The 21,402-nt window shown below is 34.7% G+C and overlaps 1 protein-coding gene across 1 annotated transcript in view; it reads left to right on the forward strand.

Annotated features, from left to right (window-relative positions):
- Nucleotides 1–421: 421 nt before the first annotated feature.
- ZYG11B (zyg-11 family member B, cell cycle regulator) overlaps nt 422–21,402 on the forward strand; it is a 65,445-nt gene continuing 44,464 nt past the window's right edge. The window contains exon 1 of the mRNA XM_016120367.2: nt 422–618. Within this exon, the coding sequence (XP_015975853.2) occupies nt 589–618 (30 nt within the window). The 5' untranslated portion in view covers nt 422–588. The remainder of the gene's footprint in view (nt 619–21,402) is intronic.

Here is a 21,402-nt window from a genome sequence, read left to right on the forward strand (position 1 = left end):
GGTTACAATTTTTGGAGATCTAAGTTATGACCATGGAAATGAGAGGCCGAGGAAAGGGTTATCCTTGGAAGAGAGGAACCTGAAAGGACAGAGCGTTGGAAGAATTATCTAAGAGAACTGAAATTATCAAGAATTGACAATAGTAATGAATGACGGTGAACTAGAGCACAGGGGTCTATAGGTGACTGGAACGAGTGCGTGTTCTAGTCTACCGTTATGATGTAATATACAAAGCTCTTATTTTTTAAAAGGATAGGATTTGAGGGGGTATGACTCTTTTAAGAATCCAGGAGGGAGAGAAAGTTCGACGCCAGGTTGAGACTCCATCGTTGAGTCTGCGCAGTGATAGTGGAGGCGGGGCCAAGCTCAGGCTCGAGGGTGGGGGCGGGGCCTCACGGGGGGGCGGAGTCAGCTCTACGAGCCCGGCTGCGGCTGCGGCTGCTGCTCTTCAGCTTCTGAGAGAAGGAGGCCGAGGCCTGGGCCAAGCCCGGAGCCGCCGCTCGCCGGAGCCTCCTGGAGCCCCCGCGCCGGCTCAACCTGGGGGCGGGCTCAGGCCCAGCCCGCCACCGAGCCCTGGACAGAGGCTGCATGCCCGAGGACCAGGCCGGCACAGCCATGGTGAGGGAGCAAGGCCTGCTTGAACCGCAGCCGCCCGCCACCCTGGCCCCCACAGACTCCCCTCCCTAGCTCTGGTGCCCCCTCTGCGCCCTGCCTTTACCTCATCCCCTTGTTATCGCCTCCTAGGTGGCCCACTCCTCCTTCCCAATGATCCCCGGCCACCTGCTGGGGCGACGCAACCCCTCATCTCTCTCCTTCCCGGTGACACCCTTTTTTTAATCACCAGTGACAGCCTCTTTCGCGTTCCCCTTTGCCGCCCCCTCTTCGTCCTTTAACCCGACCTTTTTTTCTCCTCCTACCATTTTGCCTTTTTCTCTTATTTGGGATCTCTGCTCCTTCCCTCTTTCCCTGTATTTCGTACCTGCTCTTTGCGCTGGCTTTTTACCCCTTTTCACCATTTTATCTCCACTACGTCCTCCTTTCCCTATCATTTCTCCCCTTCGTCCTTTGCCGCCCACATTTCCTCTCCCCTTTATCGGCCATCCTGCGCCCCCCGCGTCTCCTCTCCTGCGCCCTACCCCCGCCCCCCCCCCCCCGGTCTCCCAGCTGCCCCCATTTCCTTCTATGGGCTTCGTGGGTCTAAGCAGGGACAATTTGAGAACGATTGTTTCCCAGGAGCTGTAGGGAGGGCAGACAGGGATTCGTTGGCTTTCTTCTTCCTTTTCTTTTTGTAGAAAGAAAGGAGAAAGATTGGAGGTATTGGAGAGAGCCTCGAAGCCTTATTACCTAGTGTCATTGTAAATCTGACTGATAGTGTGTTTTAGAGTGATGGAGTGAGGCCGGCATGCATACTGTGACTTTATGAGATATTTAGTCTTTTGACAGAAATAATTAAAAATGTTTTGGAATGTATTTTGAGCATTTTTTAGTGTAGAAGTATCGTTTTGGAAATTTAAAAATATTCATTTACAGGCTTGACTATTACTCAAAACAAATGGTTTGTTTTTGTCGGGAGGCAGAGACCAGGGCTTCTGAAGACTGAATCAGCTTGGCAGTCTGATTGTGACAGTTCACTTTAGTACTTTATAATACTACCTTCATTTGTTTTGCCCTCTCTTTCTTGAGTTGGAAGACGCTTATATTTGCAAATTGTCTCTTTCCTGTTTCAAAATAGGTTGAGGCTTCAGTTGGTTTTTCATAGAGTTGGGTCATACATAGTGTGCAGTCTATTTAATGCACACATTTCTCCATCATATACAGCATTTTTAATTTTGGTCTCTGAGAGGAAGAAGACATTCTGATCAAATCTAAGTCCTGGTAATCAATCATGTTGTCCTGTCCTGGAGGTTAGTTAATTTCTATCCCCCCCCCCCATCTGTTTTTTAGGAAAGTTGTTTATAATAAAGTACTTTAATCTTTGAACTTTCCCTAACTCACTGACTCTGCATTTTGGTGTTGCCATTCTCCTGTGTCTGCCTCCCCAACAATCCTTCACATTATCATTGTATATTAACCTGTTTCTCCCCCTGAGATGTGACTTCTAAACAGCAACTATGCCTTACTTATTCCTGTTATTCCTAGTGCCTAGGCCAACTAGGTAATTGAATGATTCACTTTATGGTCTCATTTTCCTATCTGACAGGTATAATCTTAAACTGAAATTTGAGGCAACTAGTGGACTACTCAGAAAGACTGAGTTTGAGAATCTTATTTTTGGTGCAAAAGGGAAATTTAGTAAGATATGATGATTTTCTCTTTAGAATAAAGGGCTGTCCTAGATAAGACTTCAAATGGCTATATTTTTGGAAGTGTTGGCCCTTCTATTGAAAATGAATGTATGAGTGCTGAGGGAGATGTTATGAACCCCTTTTTGGGAATTTAGGATTCAAAAGTATCATTTGAGCTGGGCCTGAGAGATGAACAAGATTTATGTAGATCATTTTGAGAAGGGGAAGAATGCTTTGTTGTGATGTGAGTAGAAAGTAATTGTATTGTAGGTAGTAGGATTACCTTTATATATCATGGCAGGAGGGATGCAAGAATGAGCATGTGTAGTAGGAAATGAGACTAGAAAGATGTATTAGGCATGATTATGGTTTATACTTTGCCTCCAACTAACTTGATTTTTCCTTGTTAAATCACACATACATACAGTAGTTAGAGTATGTATGAGAGAAGTGAAGAGGAGTCAAAATATTAGCTTATTATGTGCTGAGAATTATCTGTAGAGGTTAATTTTGAAAAATTTCCTTATGCAATTGTGTAGTAGGCACTCAGTAAATAGAGTTGAACATTATTGTAAAGCTTTTTGTATTTTATATTTTCCAATTTTTCTGTTATTTTGTGTTTTGAATGCAGTCATGTACCACTTAAACATGGGGATATATTCTGGGAAACGCATCATGAGGTGATTTTGTTATTGTTTGAACATCATAGAGTGCACTTACACAACTTAGTGGTATAGCCTAGTACATACCTAGGCTATATGGTATACAACCATTATATATGTGGTCATTGACTGAAATGTTGTTATGCAGTGTATGATTTTAGTTTAGATGCCTACCTGGTGGGATTATAGGCCACCACTTCCAGAGTTTGATTTATTAGGTCTGGAGTAGGGCCTGAGACTTTGTATTTCTATCAAGTAACCCATGTTGTGCTGATGTTCCCCGTGTGTGAACCACAATTGGAGAAACACTGGTTTGCAATATAGTCCATACTTTTTATTCATCTAACAGTTTTTTTGAGTGCCATTGACTGTGTTGGCATTGGGATATTACAAATAATAAAACAGATGTGATCCTTCCCTTTTTATATCTTATGTATATAAAGACATCGAGCAAAAAAGAGTAATTTTAAATGAAGAGTATTAAGAAAGGAAAAGTTGTGGGCTTATGGTATGGGATAGTCAGGGATGGCTTCCTAGAGGATCTTACTTTCAAGAAGAAAACTGGAGGATTAAATTATAGAAGTTATGTTGTGGAAAACCAAATAGAAGGAATAGCACATGTGAGTGACCTGTGGTGGTACTCTGTCATGCCTATTTAACTGTGCATATCCTGGATATTCAGCTCAAGGAAACTTCATATGCCCTGCCTATGCCTTAAAAAACCCTAGTCACACAACCTTTGTTATCCTCTTTCGTAAAATATATATATCAATTGTAATTTTATATTTCATACTGTGATTCTTTGGTTAATATCTGCCTCCAATCTCAGACTGTAAAAATCATTTGACCAGCTGCTAAGGGACATGTGATATTCTGGGCACTGGGGTTACAGCTATTTATTGAACATGACTGTATAGGCCCTGTTTTAAGTGATTTACATATTTTATCTCATTTAATCTTCATAGCAACCCAGTAAGATAAGTACTAGCTCTATGAAGGTAGATACCATGTTTACTTGGCTCATCATCTTTAACACCTACATAGTACCTGGTGCATAGGTACTCAGTCAATATTTGTTGAATGAATGAATGACTTTGGGGATGATCAGAAAGTCAGGGAGGCTTGGTTGAGAAGGGGACATTTGAGCTGGGGGTTTTAACAAGTGGAGTTTTATTGAGTAAGAGTTTGGGAAGGAAAGCTATTTTTGGCTAAGGGACCAGCTTCAGCATAGAAGCTGAGACAGAAGTAGCCATGATGTATTCTGGGAAATATATGACTCTAGCATTGAGGGTTCGGTAAGAGATGAGACTAGGTGAGCCTAAGGTCACATCATGGAGGACCCTGAATCATAGGCTCAGGACTTTTGGCCTCATTGAAAAGACCCTTAGTACCTTGAAAGAGGTTGTGTGTGTGTGTGTGTGTGTGTGTGTGTGTGTGTGTGTGTGTGTATGTGTGAAGGAATGTCATAATTAAGAGATTTGGAGGATGATCACTTTAAATCAATATGAAACATAGTTTGGAGTGAAAAGAGCTGTTATACTAGTCAGGGTGAAAAGTATGTAAACTTTTCTCCTTAACCTTAATGTGGTGATGATGTAAATTGGAGGAGGGAGAATGAGAGAAATGAAATATGAAGATATGGCACACCACTTTTTGGCTAAGTGAATTATCCATAGAGACATTACTGTGGAGTTGTAGAATAAGCACAGAATCAATAAACAGCTTTGCAATTTTGCTCACTGCCTTTAGAGATTTCTGAGACTATTAAAACAAAGTAAATTTACTATACCAAAATCCTTTATAAACAGTAGGTCTACCAGAAGTATCAAGTCATGTAGAGAGAGTCAGTACTTTCCAACCTCATTTAATTTTTAAAAAGATTTTTGTTTGGTATGAGAAAGGAGTGATTTTAAGTAAAATATATTTTATTTTAAATTATATATACATAATTTATTTAATAATACATTAAACAAAATACATTAAAACACATTAAAACAAATTTCAGCCTTTTTCTATATAACAAATGTCACATTGACATGAGATAAATCATTATTTGTCATTTGTTAAAATGAATATATCTTACAATGTAGATTGAAATTAATTATGTTTATGGCATCAAAATAGATAACTGACTTTTTAAACTTAAATTTAGAATTCTTGCACTTTTTTACTTAAAAATAATCCACAGGTTTTTATAATTGTTCTGTTTCTAAATGACAAAATGGAATGGCTCCAGGCTGCTACTTGGAAACCTGTTTCCACAAATAAAACACTGAAAGTATGAATAGTTATTTTTGTTAAACAAAAATACAAGTTGGATATAACACCACATTTTTTTTTTTTAATGCTTAAAGAATACTGATACCTTGATGTAGTACCATCTAAGAATTCTGATCAGATAAATGCATTCATTTACTTTTATTTCATCATCAGTGTAACTTCTGTTTCTTTGGCCATAGTTCATAATAAGAATAAAAATAATTTTACACTACTGTGATGTTCCATGTTCAGATGAAGTTATAACAGTGGAGTGACTATAATATCAAGAGCCAGTCTCCTAATTTCCACTAATTCACATATATGCAGTAGATAAAATTTTGGATACTCTCAACCTATTCTGTTTTTACAGGAGAAAAATTTAATTATTCTATTAAATGGTCAAAATATACAAATTGAAATAGACATCAATATTGAATTTAATAACTTGAGCCATTTGTGAATTAGGAAATACTGGCTAGACCACTATTTTTTTTCATAGGTTGTAAAGCTAGCCCTTAAAACACAATTAACCAATAAATGACAGAAATAGTCATTATTTACAATGGAGTAAAAGACATTTTTAATGCTAAAAGTAATTAAAATAAAAAATAATGTTACAACAAAACTCTTGCATTCTGAGACATTTATTTAGAGGAGCATGATCTCAAACAATAGCTTTCATATAGTGAGCACACAGTGTATCAGATAATGTACTAATCTTTACAGTTCTTTGAGGTTGATGATGTTTTCTCATTGCACAGAAAATAAAACTGAAGCTTTGAGAAATCAAGTAACTTTCCTAAGGTCATATAGCTAATAAGTGACAGAGCAGGTTTTAAGCACAGGTTTGTCTGACCTCTATTTCAAACACCTTCCCTGGACTCTTTTGAGGTTGTAGAAATCTAAACTGAATTCTGGTACTTAAAATATTTGTACTATTGTTTACATTATAAAAGTAATTTATATTTATTGAAAGAAAATTGATTGAGGGTGTTTTTATGGTTCTTGATCCATATTGCTAAATTGCCTTCTATAAAAAGCACTCGAAGGAGAATATTAGATGTTGATGGTATTCTCTCTCTAACATTTAGATACCTTTTTAATGTTGAAAGCTTGGGTGATATGACAGGAATATACTTTCAAAATATATTAATTGGGAGGGAAAAGAAAAAGGCTGGTAGAAATTCAGTATTTTAGAATGATACTGCTCTCTTAATTTTAACAGCATCGATTTTGCATTGAAAAATCGTGTGTATTTCAAGTATACAGAGCATACTTGGTATGCATGTGGATTTGTGGACCTTTTATAATATTTATGGAGCCTATAGTTTAAGCTCCACTAATTTCACTATTTTTATATGGCTGCTGCGGCCACACAGGTTGTACTGCACAACTCAAGTGGCAGTCATACACATGGACAGTGATGGGACTACAAAGATCTGTATCTTATATACTTGGCAGTGTCTGGCACATAGTAGAGACTCAGGAAAAAGTTGTCGATTGAAAGTGTTTTTCATAGTATACTAGGACCTTTATGATCGAATCATTTAATCTAATGATCTAATTATTTTATGAGGAAAAATCCTTTGCATTTTATGCTCTGTAATACTGAGCACACATTATGCTGTTTTTCCTGCCTCTAAATTTTGCTTACACTGTTTCTTTTGCCTAGGGTGCTTTCTCCCTTCTTGACTTCTTGACTATTTAACCTTCAAGTGTTTCCTCAAACTTTACTTCCTTTCTGAAGCCTTTGTTACCTCCAGGCAGTTTTAGGTTACTTTTTTCCATATGTCTTTCCGGTACTTTGTATATACCTTGGTTATGTATATGCCTGATTGCTGCAATTATCTGTGGTGGCGGTATTGTTTGTTAATGAGGCTGGCAGTCTCTCCAGATGGTGAGCTCTCTGAGGGCAAGAACAGGTTGTGTTTTATCAGCTTCATGTCTTAAGCATTTAACATAATGCTGAGACATAGAAGATAAATATTTGTTCAGGGAAAGAATGTGTGTAGTTTGTAGAGAATAGAATATGGTGATGTTAACTGAGGTGTGAGTTACAAAAGAGCACCAAAAAAGGTGAACACTCTGTCCATGTCCTCTGAGGGAAAAAAGATATTTGTTTGATACATAAGAAATGTTAGATCAGATAGTTAGTTCCTCTTGCTAGACTAAATGGTACTTTTGACCTAGGATACATGTTTTTGTCCAGAAGAGGTCAGGTGAAAGAGTTGGGAAGGAAGCCAAGTGATTTCAAGATAAATTGCAAAGCAATATCCCTTTGTATAGATACTTGCAAATTACCTATTCATAATTTGTAGAGATGTCTTTCTAGAAAATGTAATATTTAAACACAGATAGTAAAGAATCAGTTACAGCTAAATCTAGAGGGGGTGGTTAATTATTTAAACATTTGTTAACTCTGTAAAAAGATCTGTTTTTTCTTTTTTCCTGTCTCCAGTTATCTTTTGTATAGACATTTTTTCTCAGCTCTCCAGCATCTTAATTCTTGTTCCATGTCATATTCTTCTTTCCTAAAGGCATTTTTAAAACATTGGAATGTTCTTGGTTATGTGATAACTATTTCTTTTTATGAACCTTATAACCTTTGGCAAATCATTTCACCTGTATATGCCTCCATTTTTAAATCTATAAAATGAAAAGGTTGTATTAAATCCTCTGTGATCCCTTCCACCTCTTAGAAAATGTGGTAAAATTCTAGCAAGTTAAAAGTAAGTTTTATAGTCAAGTAGGTATGCTTGATTAGCTTTAGTACTCTGGGATCCATGGCAAGCTGCTTTTCTAGGTTTAAATTTTGTATAAACTTGAGCTCTTACCTCCATGAATATATTACCCAACTTTTCACACTAGAAAGTATTCATTCAGTTATGTTAATATTTTCATAGTACTTTAGTATTTTAAAGGCATTTTCATACATATCCCATTTATTCCTTACAACCATTTTGTGTAGTAGTCAAGAAAGAGGTTTATAGATAAGAAAACTGAGAAGTTAATTTATTTTCCTAAGGTCACACAGCTAGTAAATAGCACATCCAGGACTGACAGCAAGCTCAGTGTTCTTTCCATTATTAACCCAGCTTCTCTGTTTACCATATTATATTTCAAAATTCATGCTGATAGTTAAGAGGAAAATAATGCTAAAGTATCTCTGAGTTAGTGATTCCTGTGATCTGCTCATTAGGTCAGTGATTACTGACTCGAATTTTTGTTTTGTTTCTTGGAATGGCTTTGTTACATGAGCTAAAATGGAAGAGAAGGGGATTTACTTACCTTTCCAGGCCTCCATCTCTTATAGATAGAACTCTAGCTTTTTGTTATTTAGCATATAGCCATTTGACACACTGGCCAGCCCTTGAAGTGATACATGCTAGAAGCTTCTTTTACCTTCATTATTTCACATCAAGGGATCTCCGAAAGTAGTTGGCGGTTTTTAAAGAAGAAAAACAACTTCCCACACAGTCCATGCCAAATAGTTCAATATATCTGGACCCTTGAGCACAATTCATATATGCATTTGGTACTACCTTCTTGATCTTCCTCATTTGTAAAATGTGTTTGGGGAAGGAGAAGGTAAAGGGATTAGATCATATCAAAAGGTTTTTATATTAAGTGTTTATTCCTGGAAGTCTGACTTGATTGAATCAGTAGTAGAAAATAGGAAAAAAGCCTGTAAATGAAGGAGGGATTTCCTATGGAGTACTACAAAAATGAGGAGTCAAAGGTTGTTTAATATCTGAAATTTCTTATATCATTGAAGTCAAAAAGGCAACATTTGTCTATCTTTCAATCCCGTTCTTTACTTTTAGGGCTGGACTCAGGAGTTATATTGCTCTCTGGACATAAGTCTTTTTCTAGAGGGAAGTTAAGTATTTTAAATATACCTAACAATAAATTTGTGCTTGACTGTTCACTTTTTATTCAATAAATATTTAGTGTCCACTGTGTAGTAGGCATTATTTTAGGTTCTGTGAATCCAGCAGTGAACAAAACATTGTGTATTTCATGGAATTTATATTCTATAATAACGGCTAAATTGTTTTGAGTAATTGATATATGCCAGTCACTGTTGTAAATGTCTTGCACTTAGAATTCATTTATTTATGACAATAATCCTACGATATGAGTACTGTTTTTGTCTTCATTTTACAGATCATGAAACTGAGGTCCAGGGATATTAAGTACTTTCCCTAAAGTTACATAGTTTTGTAAGTGGTAGTGCTGGCATTCTAATCCAGGTAGTCTGACTTCCAACCTCATACTTTTCACCACAGTATTACACAGTCCTTCAGAGAGATGTCAGTAAAAAATTTATTTCTAAACATAAAATTGTCAAGTTTGTAATCTTTATAGTTACCTGGTTTCTGGCCCAATCTTTAGAAAAAAGTCATTCAGGGATACAAAAAATAGAGAACTTTCAGAGCCATTATCTTTCATTGGAGGATTTGTCAGTCTTAGGAACCTTTCAGAGAGCAGATGAGATTTCGAACTTGATTCATAGGAGTTGGAACTGAGACAGCTACATAAAACCAGGACCTTAAAATGCCTACATCCTTTGTGAAAAGGTAGATTAAAGAATATCTGCCTGATTGTGTAGCGAGACAAAGAGTCTTGTTTGTCTTTATACAGATGGACTCTGGATGGCAAAAGTCTTGAGGATTTACCTTCGTGAACCTGCTGTCCCATACGTCTGAAACTTAAATTTGAATTAGTTGTGTAAGGTCATAGCTAGTAAGTGGGAGGGGAACATTTACTGAGTGAGTACTCTTTCAGGCATTGTGTTAGGGGCTTTGCACACAAATTCTCACTTCATCTTAACAATAACATCATGAGATAAGTACTAATATTATACCTTTTCTACAAAGGACAGAACTAAGGGTCGGAAAAGCTAGGTTTTTTGCAGTGTTAACACCACTAGAATTCAAATTCGTATCTAATATTATTCCTAATAACCACAAAGTCTCTGGAAAAGAGAGACCTTATTATTCAGTGATTCTAGGGTCCTCAAGGTCTATCTTGAGGAATTAAGGCAATTAAAAAATTTTTTATATCAGATGTTTTCTGTAATAGAGTCATGAGGAAAAATAAAATGAGTTTTGAGGTAAGTAACCATCTTGTAATTTACTAATTAACTGAACAAATAATTTATCGGTTGTATTTTATAGGGCTTCAGTTCCCAGATACAAAAGATGCCTGATCCGTGAGGATCTTTTCATTTTTTGTCATATCAGCAACAATGGAATCCCCAGTCCCTTATAACAGTAGACTACAATTGTAATATGTAGTCAGTTCCTACTGTCCCCTACCCCTCCACTTGATAGAAATGGATGGGCCACAGCTCAGAATGTTGAAATGCTTCTTTGACATAACCCTGGCAATACTGTAACACAATGAAGCTTTTCAATAATAAAACAATAGATAACCAACAAAATAGATAACTATGTCATGGGAAAAGAACTGAGAATGCCTCTAGCTGGGTGTTGCATAAATGACTAAACACTTAAAGGAAGGAAAGTATAAGAAACCAAAAAACAAAATTTTTTTTATAAGGTTTATTAAAAGAAAGCCATGAGAAAGTTTAGAAAAGGTTAATGAGTATTGATATGCGGTTCTTCAAAGCCAGACCTTCTGGCCTTTAGAATCTGAGTAACGAGGTCTCTCTTTTGGTTAATTATAAGGAAAAATACAGTTTATGGATGATGCTGGCAATAATATAGTAGACAAAGTATATTCATATCCTTATTTCATTTGCTACAATAACTTTATGAAGTGAAAGGAAAAATATATAAATTTCATTTTACAGATAAGGAAGCTGAGGCACAAAAAATGAAATGACTTTTTCCAAGGCATCATGGTTAGTAAATGGAGGAATACTGGACCTAGATTTTAATGAATGATAGATAAGTAATCCTGTTTGTGGGGGAGGTAAGGAACTGGGTTCTGAAGAAATAGAAAGGCAACTGAAAAGATACATTGCTATAAGGGTGTGTGTAGTGGGGGTAGTGGGCAGAGATTGACCTCTCTGCTGGATATTTTCTTGCTGTTAGAAATCAGTACTTGCCACAAAAAAATAGTGAAGTGGAAAAGCCGTTTAGGGAGCCATTCTCCTTTTTCTTTTTTGCTCTTTCTTCATTGCTTCATGCCTCCATGTGTGCTCTGTGTTCTTATAAAAAACAGTGGTTTAAAATCAGGAAGTCTGCTTATAGGTAGTTCATTTATTCACTTATTCAATAGATACTGAGCATTTGCTGTGTGCTAAAAGCAAGGAGTACAGAAGTGGATAAGGCTCGGGTCTTAACCCTAGTGGTTTTCAATGTGTGGGACACAGAGCTTGGTATAATAATAGCCATAATTTGCTTATCATTTTCATAGAGGAGTGGACATATGTACTGTTTCTTTTGTATGAATAGGAATTTGATAGATGGACAGGTATGGAAGAGCATTCTAAGGAGAGGGAACAGCATATATAAAAGGGAGGCATAGCTCTCATTGTTAACATTTCTTCTCTGAACTTCAGTTTCCTCAACAAAAATAACCTCTGTTGTCCTTACTTTACAGAGTCATGATTGTTTTGAAAAAGCTTCACACATTGAAGTGCTAGACAGATGTTTAATGACAAAGATTCTCATTATTATTACTTACTTTTCTTTATTTTCAACATTTGCCAGCCTTCTGTGTCTCCCCTAGGTGGTGTCGTGTCAACACCTCTCCTGACCTTCTTTTAGTCTAGTCATTCTTTTCTTGTTTTTATTGTTGTTGTTCCTCCAAGGAAGGCTCTGTTCCGTCATATTTAAAGGCAGGAGCTTTAATAGCTTTTTCAGCAGCAGAAATTCTTTAATTGCTATGTATTTTAAGTTGTGACCTATGTAGTCTAGTTTCAGAGCAGTGTTATAATCCATGGAACATAATCCTGGAGACAAAAGTCATTTAGAAATAACTAAGGTTTTATCTGCAAATTTTGGAACATTGTGAGATAGAATAGAGTTTATAAATCTTCTCAAAATTCCCTTATTATTTTCTACCTACTTCCCTTATACATCATAGCTGCTCCCCTGCCTTTCCCCTGAAAACTCTCCCAGTCCCTTATTATCAGATTATAAAACTTCTGGAGAATGTAAGACTGCATAGGGAAAGGATGTAAGAGTATTGGTGAGAATGGCCAATTTAGGAAAAATAAAAGTGTGTATGTGTATATGTGTCTGTATAGATATACGTATATACATGTTTTCATTCAAAATTAAAATAATTTATTGAGTGTAATAAAGTGTTCTTACTAGTTCGAATACATATATCATTAAAATATGACAATCACTGATAAAATTAATACTGTTTTTTGGTTATCTTACAATATTTGAAAAACAGAAACATGAACACAGATCTTTTTTTCATTTCCAAAATTTTTATTTTTGTCTTTTTTCTATTTTTAATAATTTGGTATATTCATAAGACCAAATGAAACATTTATGTAAGCCATGGAATGTAGTAAACAAATATCTAAAGTCCCAGTATCCAACTTAAGAAATATAAGATGACCACTGCCATTTTTTTAAATTTTAAATCTTACCTTTAATCATTTTTATAGATTTACCACAACATATTATTTAATTTAGAGGTAACTTTCCAACCTTCTGAAATAACTTTTCAGGCAATATCATTTCCTGTGCCTGTATAAATGTTTAATTAAAATCCTGTTGTGCATATATATAGTTTTTATTTAGCTTAGATTTATATTTTATTCTTAGCATTTTACCATGTCATTAGAAATTATTCAGAAACATACATATTGCTGTATAATATTTTATAGAGTTGATATAATAATAACCGTAATTTGCTTTTCATTTTCCATTATTTTAAACTTTTGTATTATGGAGTTTTTTGGGTTTCTTTGGTCAGAAAAACTGATTATTTATGTAAATATCTATGTTAATATCTCTTGATTATATCCTTAATTTCTCTTTTTTTGTAAATTCCTAAGTGAGGAAGTACTGAATCAAGAGTACAGGTATTTTTAAGATTATTATTAAATCTTTCATGTCTAGAAAAATTGTTCCAGTTTACACTAGACCCGCAGTATTTGAGAGGACCAATTTGGGCAAACTTTATTCTAATATTTCACAATGTTGGAATTATATCCTACTCTAGAAAACACCCTGTTAATAAAAAATAAATAAATAAATAAATAAAGGGCTCTGTTGTTCTTTCAGACTGGAGTTTTCATTTTTTCTATTTGCCATAGAATATTTTCAGTCATTCTTCAGGGAGTATGTCATTCTGCCTGCTGTACTTTGTGGTAATTATTACAAGGTTTAGTTTTCTCTTCTGATCACTCCAGGAGTTTATCTAGCTGTCAACACCAGGGAGTGACACTTAAATCTGTATAATCTGCTCAGTTCTTTCACTAAAGCATTAGTTCCTCTTCTGTACTTGCCTAAGCAAACTCTCCATGACCATGACAAATTCATCTGAAGAAATAATCCCTTATTAGCTTTGTCAGTGAAATCATGGGAGTCGCGATCACCATTTTGTTTTTTATTTTTATTTTCTAACTTATTTTACAGTTTTCAACTTATAAAATGTTGCAAAAATAATACAAAGAATTCTCATGTAGAATTCACCTTATTTCCCCAAATGTAAGCATTTTATCCTGTGTGCTTAATCATACTCACTCTTACTGCGCGCACACACACACACACCCCAGTCCCCCACCCCCCCCACACTTTTTTACCCTAGTTAACTACTACTTTAAATCTCAGAGTTATTTTCTTATCTCAACCTCCCCTTCCTCTGCCCTTTTCCCTCCTTTACCTGGAAAAGCTATGTGGATTAAGAAAAAGGGCGTGGTGGTATTTGGAATTAAATATCTTGGTTCAAGGCCCAGTTATGCCACATTCTAATTAGATCAATTTGGGTACATTCTTTCTGAGCAGTGTCCTCATATGCAAAATTGTGTCTATCATACCAGGTCCACAAGACTGTTGCGAGGGCTGAGATAATGTATGTCAAACATATGCCAGATGAATGTTGGTTGGTCAGTCCTTCAAAAACACTTGCCTGTCTAGTAGAGTGCCAGGCATTGTGCTAGGTACCAGGGATTAAGAAAAAAATTAACATCTATTTCCTATTTGCTCACTTACTGCATTTTGTCAGTTCTCTTCAAATTATTTTTCACTTTTGATTTTTTTCTCATTTTCATTGCCTCTACCCTAATCTATAGCATCATCACCTCCTGTCTGAGCCACTGTAACAACCAGCTGGTGTCCAAGATGTTTTTTGGCATTTATATTAATGCCAACCTAATAATTGTTCTGAGAAATGTTATGGTATAGTGGAAAAGGTATGAACTTCATAATCAGCAGATCTGGGTTTGTATCTTGGCTCCACTTTTTACAAATATTGTGACACTGGGCAAAGTCCTTTTACTACTCTCCTAATTTGAACTCATTTTTTTTTCTTTTAGCAGATAAATATCAGAGACTGTGCTAGGAGCTAAGGATATAAAGAAGGGATTAATAAGTTTCTTGAACTTGAAGTGTCATAGTCTAATGGGGTTATAAATTACAATGGTGTTACATGGAGTTGTAAAAGAAAACTGGTTCAGGAGTCATATAAAGGTCAGTTTATATATTGGTAAAAACACAGATTTTACTCTAGAGTCAGATTGCCTGGAGGTCTACCATTTGTTGGCTTTATCATCTTGTGCAAATTATTTTGCTCCTCAAAGCTTCAGTGTCCTCATCTTTGTAGAACACTCATAGAATTTAACTTACAGAATTCTTATGAGAAATAAAAATTATATATGTAAAGCACCTAGCATAGTTTATAGCATGTAGAACATAGCATATATCGACAAACAGTATGAGCTCAATAACTGCGATTACGATATTATTATACTATAGTGGTTAAGAACTTAAAAATATAGGCTTCAAGCACATCCTCGAGTTGGAGTTCTAGTTTACCAACATGCTGGCCACATGAGTATGGGGGAGATGTTTAGCTTAAACCTCAGTTTCCTTGTCTTTAAAATACATATTGTAACAAGTGCTTGACTCATAGAATATAGAAATTGAAAGAGCTCATGTATCTAAAGAGCTGTGAACCAAGACCTGAGTCAGTGTTTCATGAGAGAAAGCTGTTATAAATTTTATTCTTGCTCTGCCATCTGCTGGCTGTTTTATCATTGATATGTAAATTAATCTTTCTGAACCTCAGTTTACCTACTTTGTTCAAAACAAAGTTGTTTTGAAGATTGCAAGTCAGTTGACCCTTGAACAACGTGGGGTTTAGGGGTGCTGACTGTCCCTGTGCAGCCAAAAGTTTGAATATGACTTTTGTCTCACCAAAATCTTAACTGCTAACAGCTGATTGTTGCCTGGAAGCCTTACTGATAAACAGTAGATTAACACATATTTTGTATGTTATACATATTATATACTATATTCTTACAATAAAGTAAGCTACACAAAAGAAAATGTTAAAATCATAAAGAGAAAATACATTTACAGTATTTATTGGGGGGAAAAATCTGTATAAATGGACCCACACAATTCAAACTCATTTTGTTTAAGGGTCAATTGCATTTATAAATTTCATGGATTAGTGCCTGGCACCACACTGCTGTCCTTCAGGACATCATAGCTATTGTTAATGGTGCAATTTAATTTTTTAGGTGCTGAGAGTAAAATTATTTCTGCTTTGGAAATTAGGAAAGTCATCATGGAATTAGTGAGGTTTGACTGAATTTTGAAGAATGTGTGCGATTTTGCCACAGAGAAGGACTAATTGAGAAAAAAGGCTCAGATGTTCAGTGAAAGTGCCTGTTACAGTGCTTAGGAAAGTAGGTTGCATTAAGGAACACTCAGTTTAATATATCTGGTGGTGGTATGTTTGGAGGGAAAAGGTGGGAAATGAGGCTAGAAAGGAAGGTTGGAGCCAATTAGTAAAAAAACATTTTGAATAACCTTGCTAAAGTGTTGACACTAATTCGAATTTCTTGGTAATTGTGTTTTATCTTAAAATTCATGCAGCATTTGCCTTCTACATAACATATATGTTTCATTACAAAAATATTATAAGTTATTTACTAGTTATATAGCTTAATTCTCTCTGTTTCAGCCTCCCATACTCTCATTCCTTTAAATCTTCGAATATGCTTGATGCTCTAAGATGTGCCAAGTTCATTCTATAGCTTTAGTCCCTGAGCACATCTCTGCTGGGAATCTCTTGCATATGTTTTCAGCATGAGAACTGTGGTTATAGATGATATGGAACTTTTAAAATTTTTTTTAGAAAGAGGGTAATAGGATAAGAGCTGTGCATGAAAGATCTGGGTTGGGCCAGATTGAGTAGAAGTTTTGTTTCAGTTTATTAAAAAGAATTTATCTGATTGTTCTTTCTAGAAATTGTTAGCCTTTGAACTGTGTGGATTACTTCATGAACCAAATGAAGTCAAACCTGACATCCTCTGTCTTCTGCTTTTTTAGTAGGAGCTTTGTTTTACTCTACCTGGCGTGTGCCTAATTGGTAAAGAGAAGAATCTCTCTGAGTAGGAATTTCCAAGAGATGAATTATTTAGACACCAAATTCCAGCTTCCGCTTTACGCTTTTTTGTTTGTTTGTTAGTCTTTCTGTGATGCTGTTGCTTATTTAAAAGTGAAATAAGAAACATCGGTCTCTCAATACTTTCTGTGTTAGCTTTAACTATTGGAATTTGGGGAATCACATGTGGCAGTATAAATTTTGGAATAGATCTCAGAAAACCTGAGTACAGTTCTAGTTCTGTCACTTGCTTGATATGTAACTTCTTCTTCATCTTTAAATGGAGATCATTATCTTTGTTCAAATAACAAACCTGCTTTGAGTATCAGATGAGATAATATATTGGAAATTGGTATATAAAGTCGAAAAGGTAGTATGTTGTGGTGGATAAGGACGTAGGCTCTGGAGCCACATTGTCTAAGTTCTCTGGTTCCTGGTCTATGTCATTTAATCCTCTAAACAATGTTATAAGGTAGATATTACTATTATCTTTACTAGAAGATGAGAAAATTGAGGAACAGAAAGGTTAGGTAACTTGTATACTGTCACACAGTCAGCAAGTGAAAGTTGAGATTTGCCCTCTAGCTCTAAAGCCCAGGTTATTAACTATTAGGTAGATGAACAGCTGCCTAGAAAAGCCTTACTAATCGGAATTACCAGAGATAATGGAGAGTTTCTTTGAAAAGGAAAAGTTTGTGAGGTCCAAAAGCCTGTTTTTGTTCCTTGCTGAATGTGTCTTACCATTAGGAAAATTTTTTTTAGAATGATTAATTAAATATTCTAAATGTTCATATCTTACTGCCTAGGTTTGTTCTGCTAAAATGACTTCTAAAAATTATATAGTTAGAAGGTTGCGTATCTCTCCTCTGACAGTTACTCAACTTTCATTTCTTTTCTCTTCTGCAAGATAAATAGGTTAATTTGAAATTTATAACCGAGGTGAAAGGGCAGCTTGTTTTATCTGAGCGATGAATTTTAAACATTGAAGAATGAAGAGTAGATAAAGCAAAAAAGAATTGATTGTTACAATTCAGGAAATAAGAGGCAAACTTCTATGAGGCAGAAGTTGAATTTGATTAATTATTTCCTCTGAACTTTTTCTACTGTGTTTCAGCTACATCTAGCTGTAGAGGAGACTGGAATATGTAGTCTTTATTATAGGTGTTTATGTCCTCAGGTAAAAATAAAAGGTTTTATTAATATGGAAGAAAAGAAAAAAAATATTAGAGTTGGCAGCTAGCTAACAGTTTCTGCCACATTGGGCCAGCCATTTAACTTTTATGAAGTTTGTTTCCTCATCTATGAAATAATGTGTTTGTTACTTACATTACTCAGTCATTAACAATATTGAATGTGTCAATGCGAAAGCATTTTGTAAACTGTAAAATAGCATGTACATATTTTAATAACTTTTTTGATTGTAGAAATAACATGCTATATAGAAAGTTTGATTTATTCAGAGATGAAAACTGATAGCACATCACCCAAAATTAACAACTACTAACATTTTGATGTATTTATTTCTGTCTTATATTTACAGTTTTACAAACTATTTTTAATCACAGCCTTATTGAGATATAATTCACATACCATAAAATTCACCCACATAAAGTATGCTTATTAATTCAGTGGTTTTTAACATAGTCATAGTTATGCAATTATAACCACGGTTAGTTACAGAACATTTTCATCACCCACAAAAAAAAAAGCTCTATAACCATTAGCATTGACTTCCCATTTTCCTCCAACCCTCCCTCCCCCAAGTCTTAGGCATCCATCAATCTTTTTATCTCTATAGGTTTGCCTATTCTGGATAATTCATATAGATGAAATCATACAAATGTTGTCTTTTATGACTGGTTTCTTTCACTTAGCTTACTGTTTTCAAGGTCTGTCCATGTTGTATGACATATCAAACTTTTCTTTTTTTGATGAATGACACTCCATTGTATAGATATACTATATTTTGTTTATTCACTCACCAGGTGGTAGACATTTGAGTTGTTTCTAATTTTCAGCTATTATGAATAATGCTTCTATAAGCATTTATGTACAAGATTTTGTGTGACATGTTTCATTTCTCTTAGGCACCTATCTAGGAGTGGAATTACTAGGTTAGATGGTAATCACTAGAATGTTTCCCAAAGTGACTGCACCATTTTACATTCCCATCGGCAATGTATGAAAGTTCCAGTTTTTCCATATCTTCACCAACACTTATTAAATGACTTTTTGATTATAGCTATGCTAGTAGATATGAAATGTTATTTCATTGTGATTTTGATTTGCATCTCCCTGATGATTAATGATGTTGAGCATCTTCCATCAGATTATTGGTCATTTGTATTTTATTTTATTTTTTTTGGAGAGATGTCCTTTCAGACCTTTGCCTATTTTTAATTGTCTTTTATTATTGAGTTGTAATAGTTCTTTATGTATTCTAGATAAAAATCCCTTATTAGATATATGATTTGCAAATATTTTCTCTCATTCTGTGGATATCCTTTTCACTTTCTGATGATGATCTTTAAAGCACAGAGATTTCATTTTTGTAAAGTTCAATTTATCTGTCTTTTGGTTGTGCTTTTCGTGAAATATCTCTTAAGAAACTATTTACTAATCCAAAGTCAGGAAGATTTATATCTGTGTTTTCTTCTAAGAACTTAGTAGTTTTAACCTACATTTAAGTCTTTGATCCATTTTGAGTTAATATTTGTATATGGTGTGCATTCTTTTGCATGTATCGGTCCAGTTGTCCCACCAATGTTTGTTGAAAAGCTTGTTCTTTTGTGCATTGAATTGTCCTGGCATCATTATTAAAAATCAGTTGACAACAGATACGCGAGTTTATTTCTGAACTCCCAATTATATGTTATTGACCTATATGTCCATCTGTCTCTCATTATACCAGCACCACGCTGTTACTCTAGCTTTGTAGGAAGTTTTTCAATTGAAAATTGACTCTTCTAACTTTGTTCTTTTCTCTGATTGTTTCAGCTATTCCGGGTCCCTTATATTTCCATATGAATTTTAGGATTGTTAATTTCTGAAAAAAGGAAGCTGAGATTTTAATAGGAATTGAATCTATAGATCAATTTAATAATATTAAATCTTCTGATCCATGAATATGGATGTCTTTCTATTTATTTAGGTCTTCTTTAGTTTTTTAATTATACAGTTCTTTTGTTAAATTCATTCTTAAATATTTTACTCTTTTTGAAGCTATTGTAAATGGGATTGTTTCCATAATTTCATTTTCAGATTATTCACTATAAGTGTATTGAAATATAATAGATATTTTTATATTGATCTTGTATCCTACAACCTTGCTGAACTTATTGTTTTGTTTTATTGTGTTTTGATAAGTTTTTTTGTGTTGTGAATTCGTTAGGATTTTCTTTATACAAGAGTATGTAATCACCTGCAAATAGAGATAGTTTTTACTTTTTCTTTCCACTCTGTATGCTTTTTATTTCCTTTTCTGGCCTAATTGTAGGACCTTCACTACAATGTTAAATAGAAGTGGTGAGAGCAGACATCTCTGTCTTATTCCTGCTTTTAGGGGGAAAATATTTAGACTTTCAACATTAAGTATGAGACTAATTGGGTTTTTCATTGATAACCTTTATTAGGTAGAGGAAGTTCTATAAATATTTTTTATACTTAACCTTATATTATGAGTATTTTTTATGAGGTTATTATATCTTCGAACTATAATTTTTAATGGCTGCATATTATTCAGCCATTAAAATGTAACATGTAGTATGTGATTGAGAGTTGTCCTTCTGAGTCAGTTTTTAATTTGAAGCTATACTTTGTTACTCACTATATGTGGAATGCTGAGAAAAGTGTTATACTTTTCTGAGCTGGTTTTCAGTTATGCAAAAATGAAGGTAATGCTTGACTACTTTGTAAAATTGGGGTAAGGAATAATGAAATAATGGATAATTCATGTAAAACACTAAACACAGTCATATTGAAAGTATCTAATGGAGGGTAGCAACTATAATTATAATAGTACTATTGTCATGGGGGACATTTAGAGTATTTATTTCTGTAATTAAAACTGTTACACTTAAATTTTTGTGCTTATTTGATTATTTATTCCTCAGACTAGAATAACTAGGTCAACCTTTATCTTCTTTGAGGATGCTAACACCTATAGAAAATTATTTTACCCAAATAAATTTGTCATATATTTGAACTGTAGGTTGAGATGAGGATTATGTGGGAGATCGAGTTGGAAAGTAAATTGGGGCTAGATTTTGGAAGTATTCAGGTAGTATTCTGACAATCTAAGAATTTTGTCTTTTGTTTTCAGGCTCATGGGTTGCCATAGAAGGTTTGAACAGGAGAGGGGTCATGGATAATAATTTAGGAAAATTATTCTACTGTGTCTCTGATGTCTTCCTTGACTGTCCTTGACTTATTAGGGCACCCTGCTATGTGATTATATGCTACCCAATATGTCCTCTATTATAGTATTTAAAAGACTTTATATAAGTATTTTTGTAAATGTTTCTCTTCTACTTCTTGAGAACATGGATCATATGTTGTATTGCCTAACATAGCATCTAGCATAGTAAACACTGAGTAAAAATACTTGTTGAATATATGAACTTTTTTTCTCTACTTTTATGGAGACT

This window comes from Rousettus aegyptiacus, unplaced genomic scaffold (assembly GCF_014176215.1).
Source record: "Rousettus aegyptiacus isolate mRouAeg1 unplaced genomic scaffold, mRouAeg1.p scaffold_m13_p_1, whole genome shotgun sequence".
Lineage (NCBI taxonomy): Eukaryota > Metazoa > Chordata > Mammalia > Chiroptera > Pteropodidae > Rousettus > Rousettus aegyptiacus.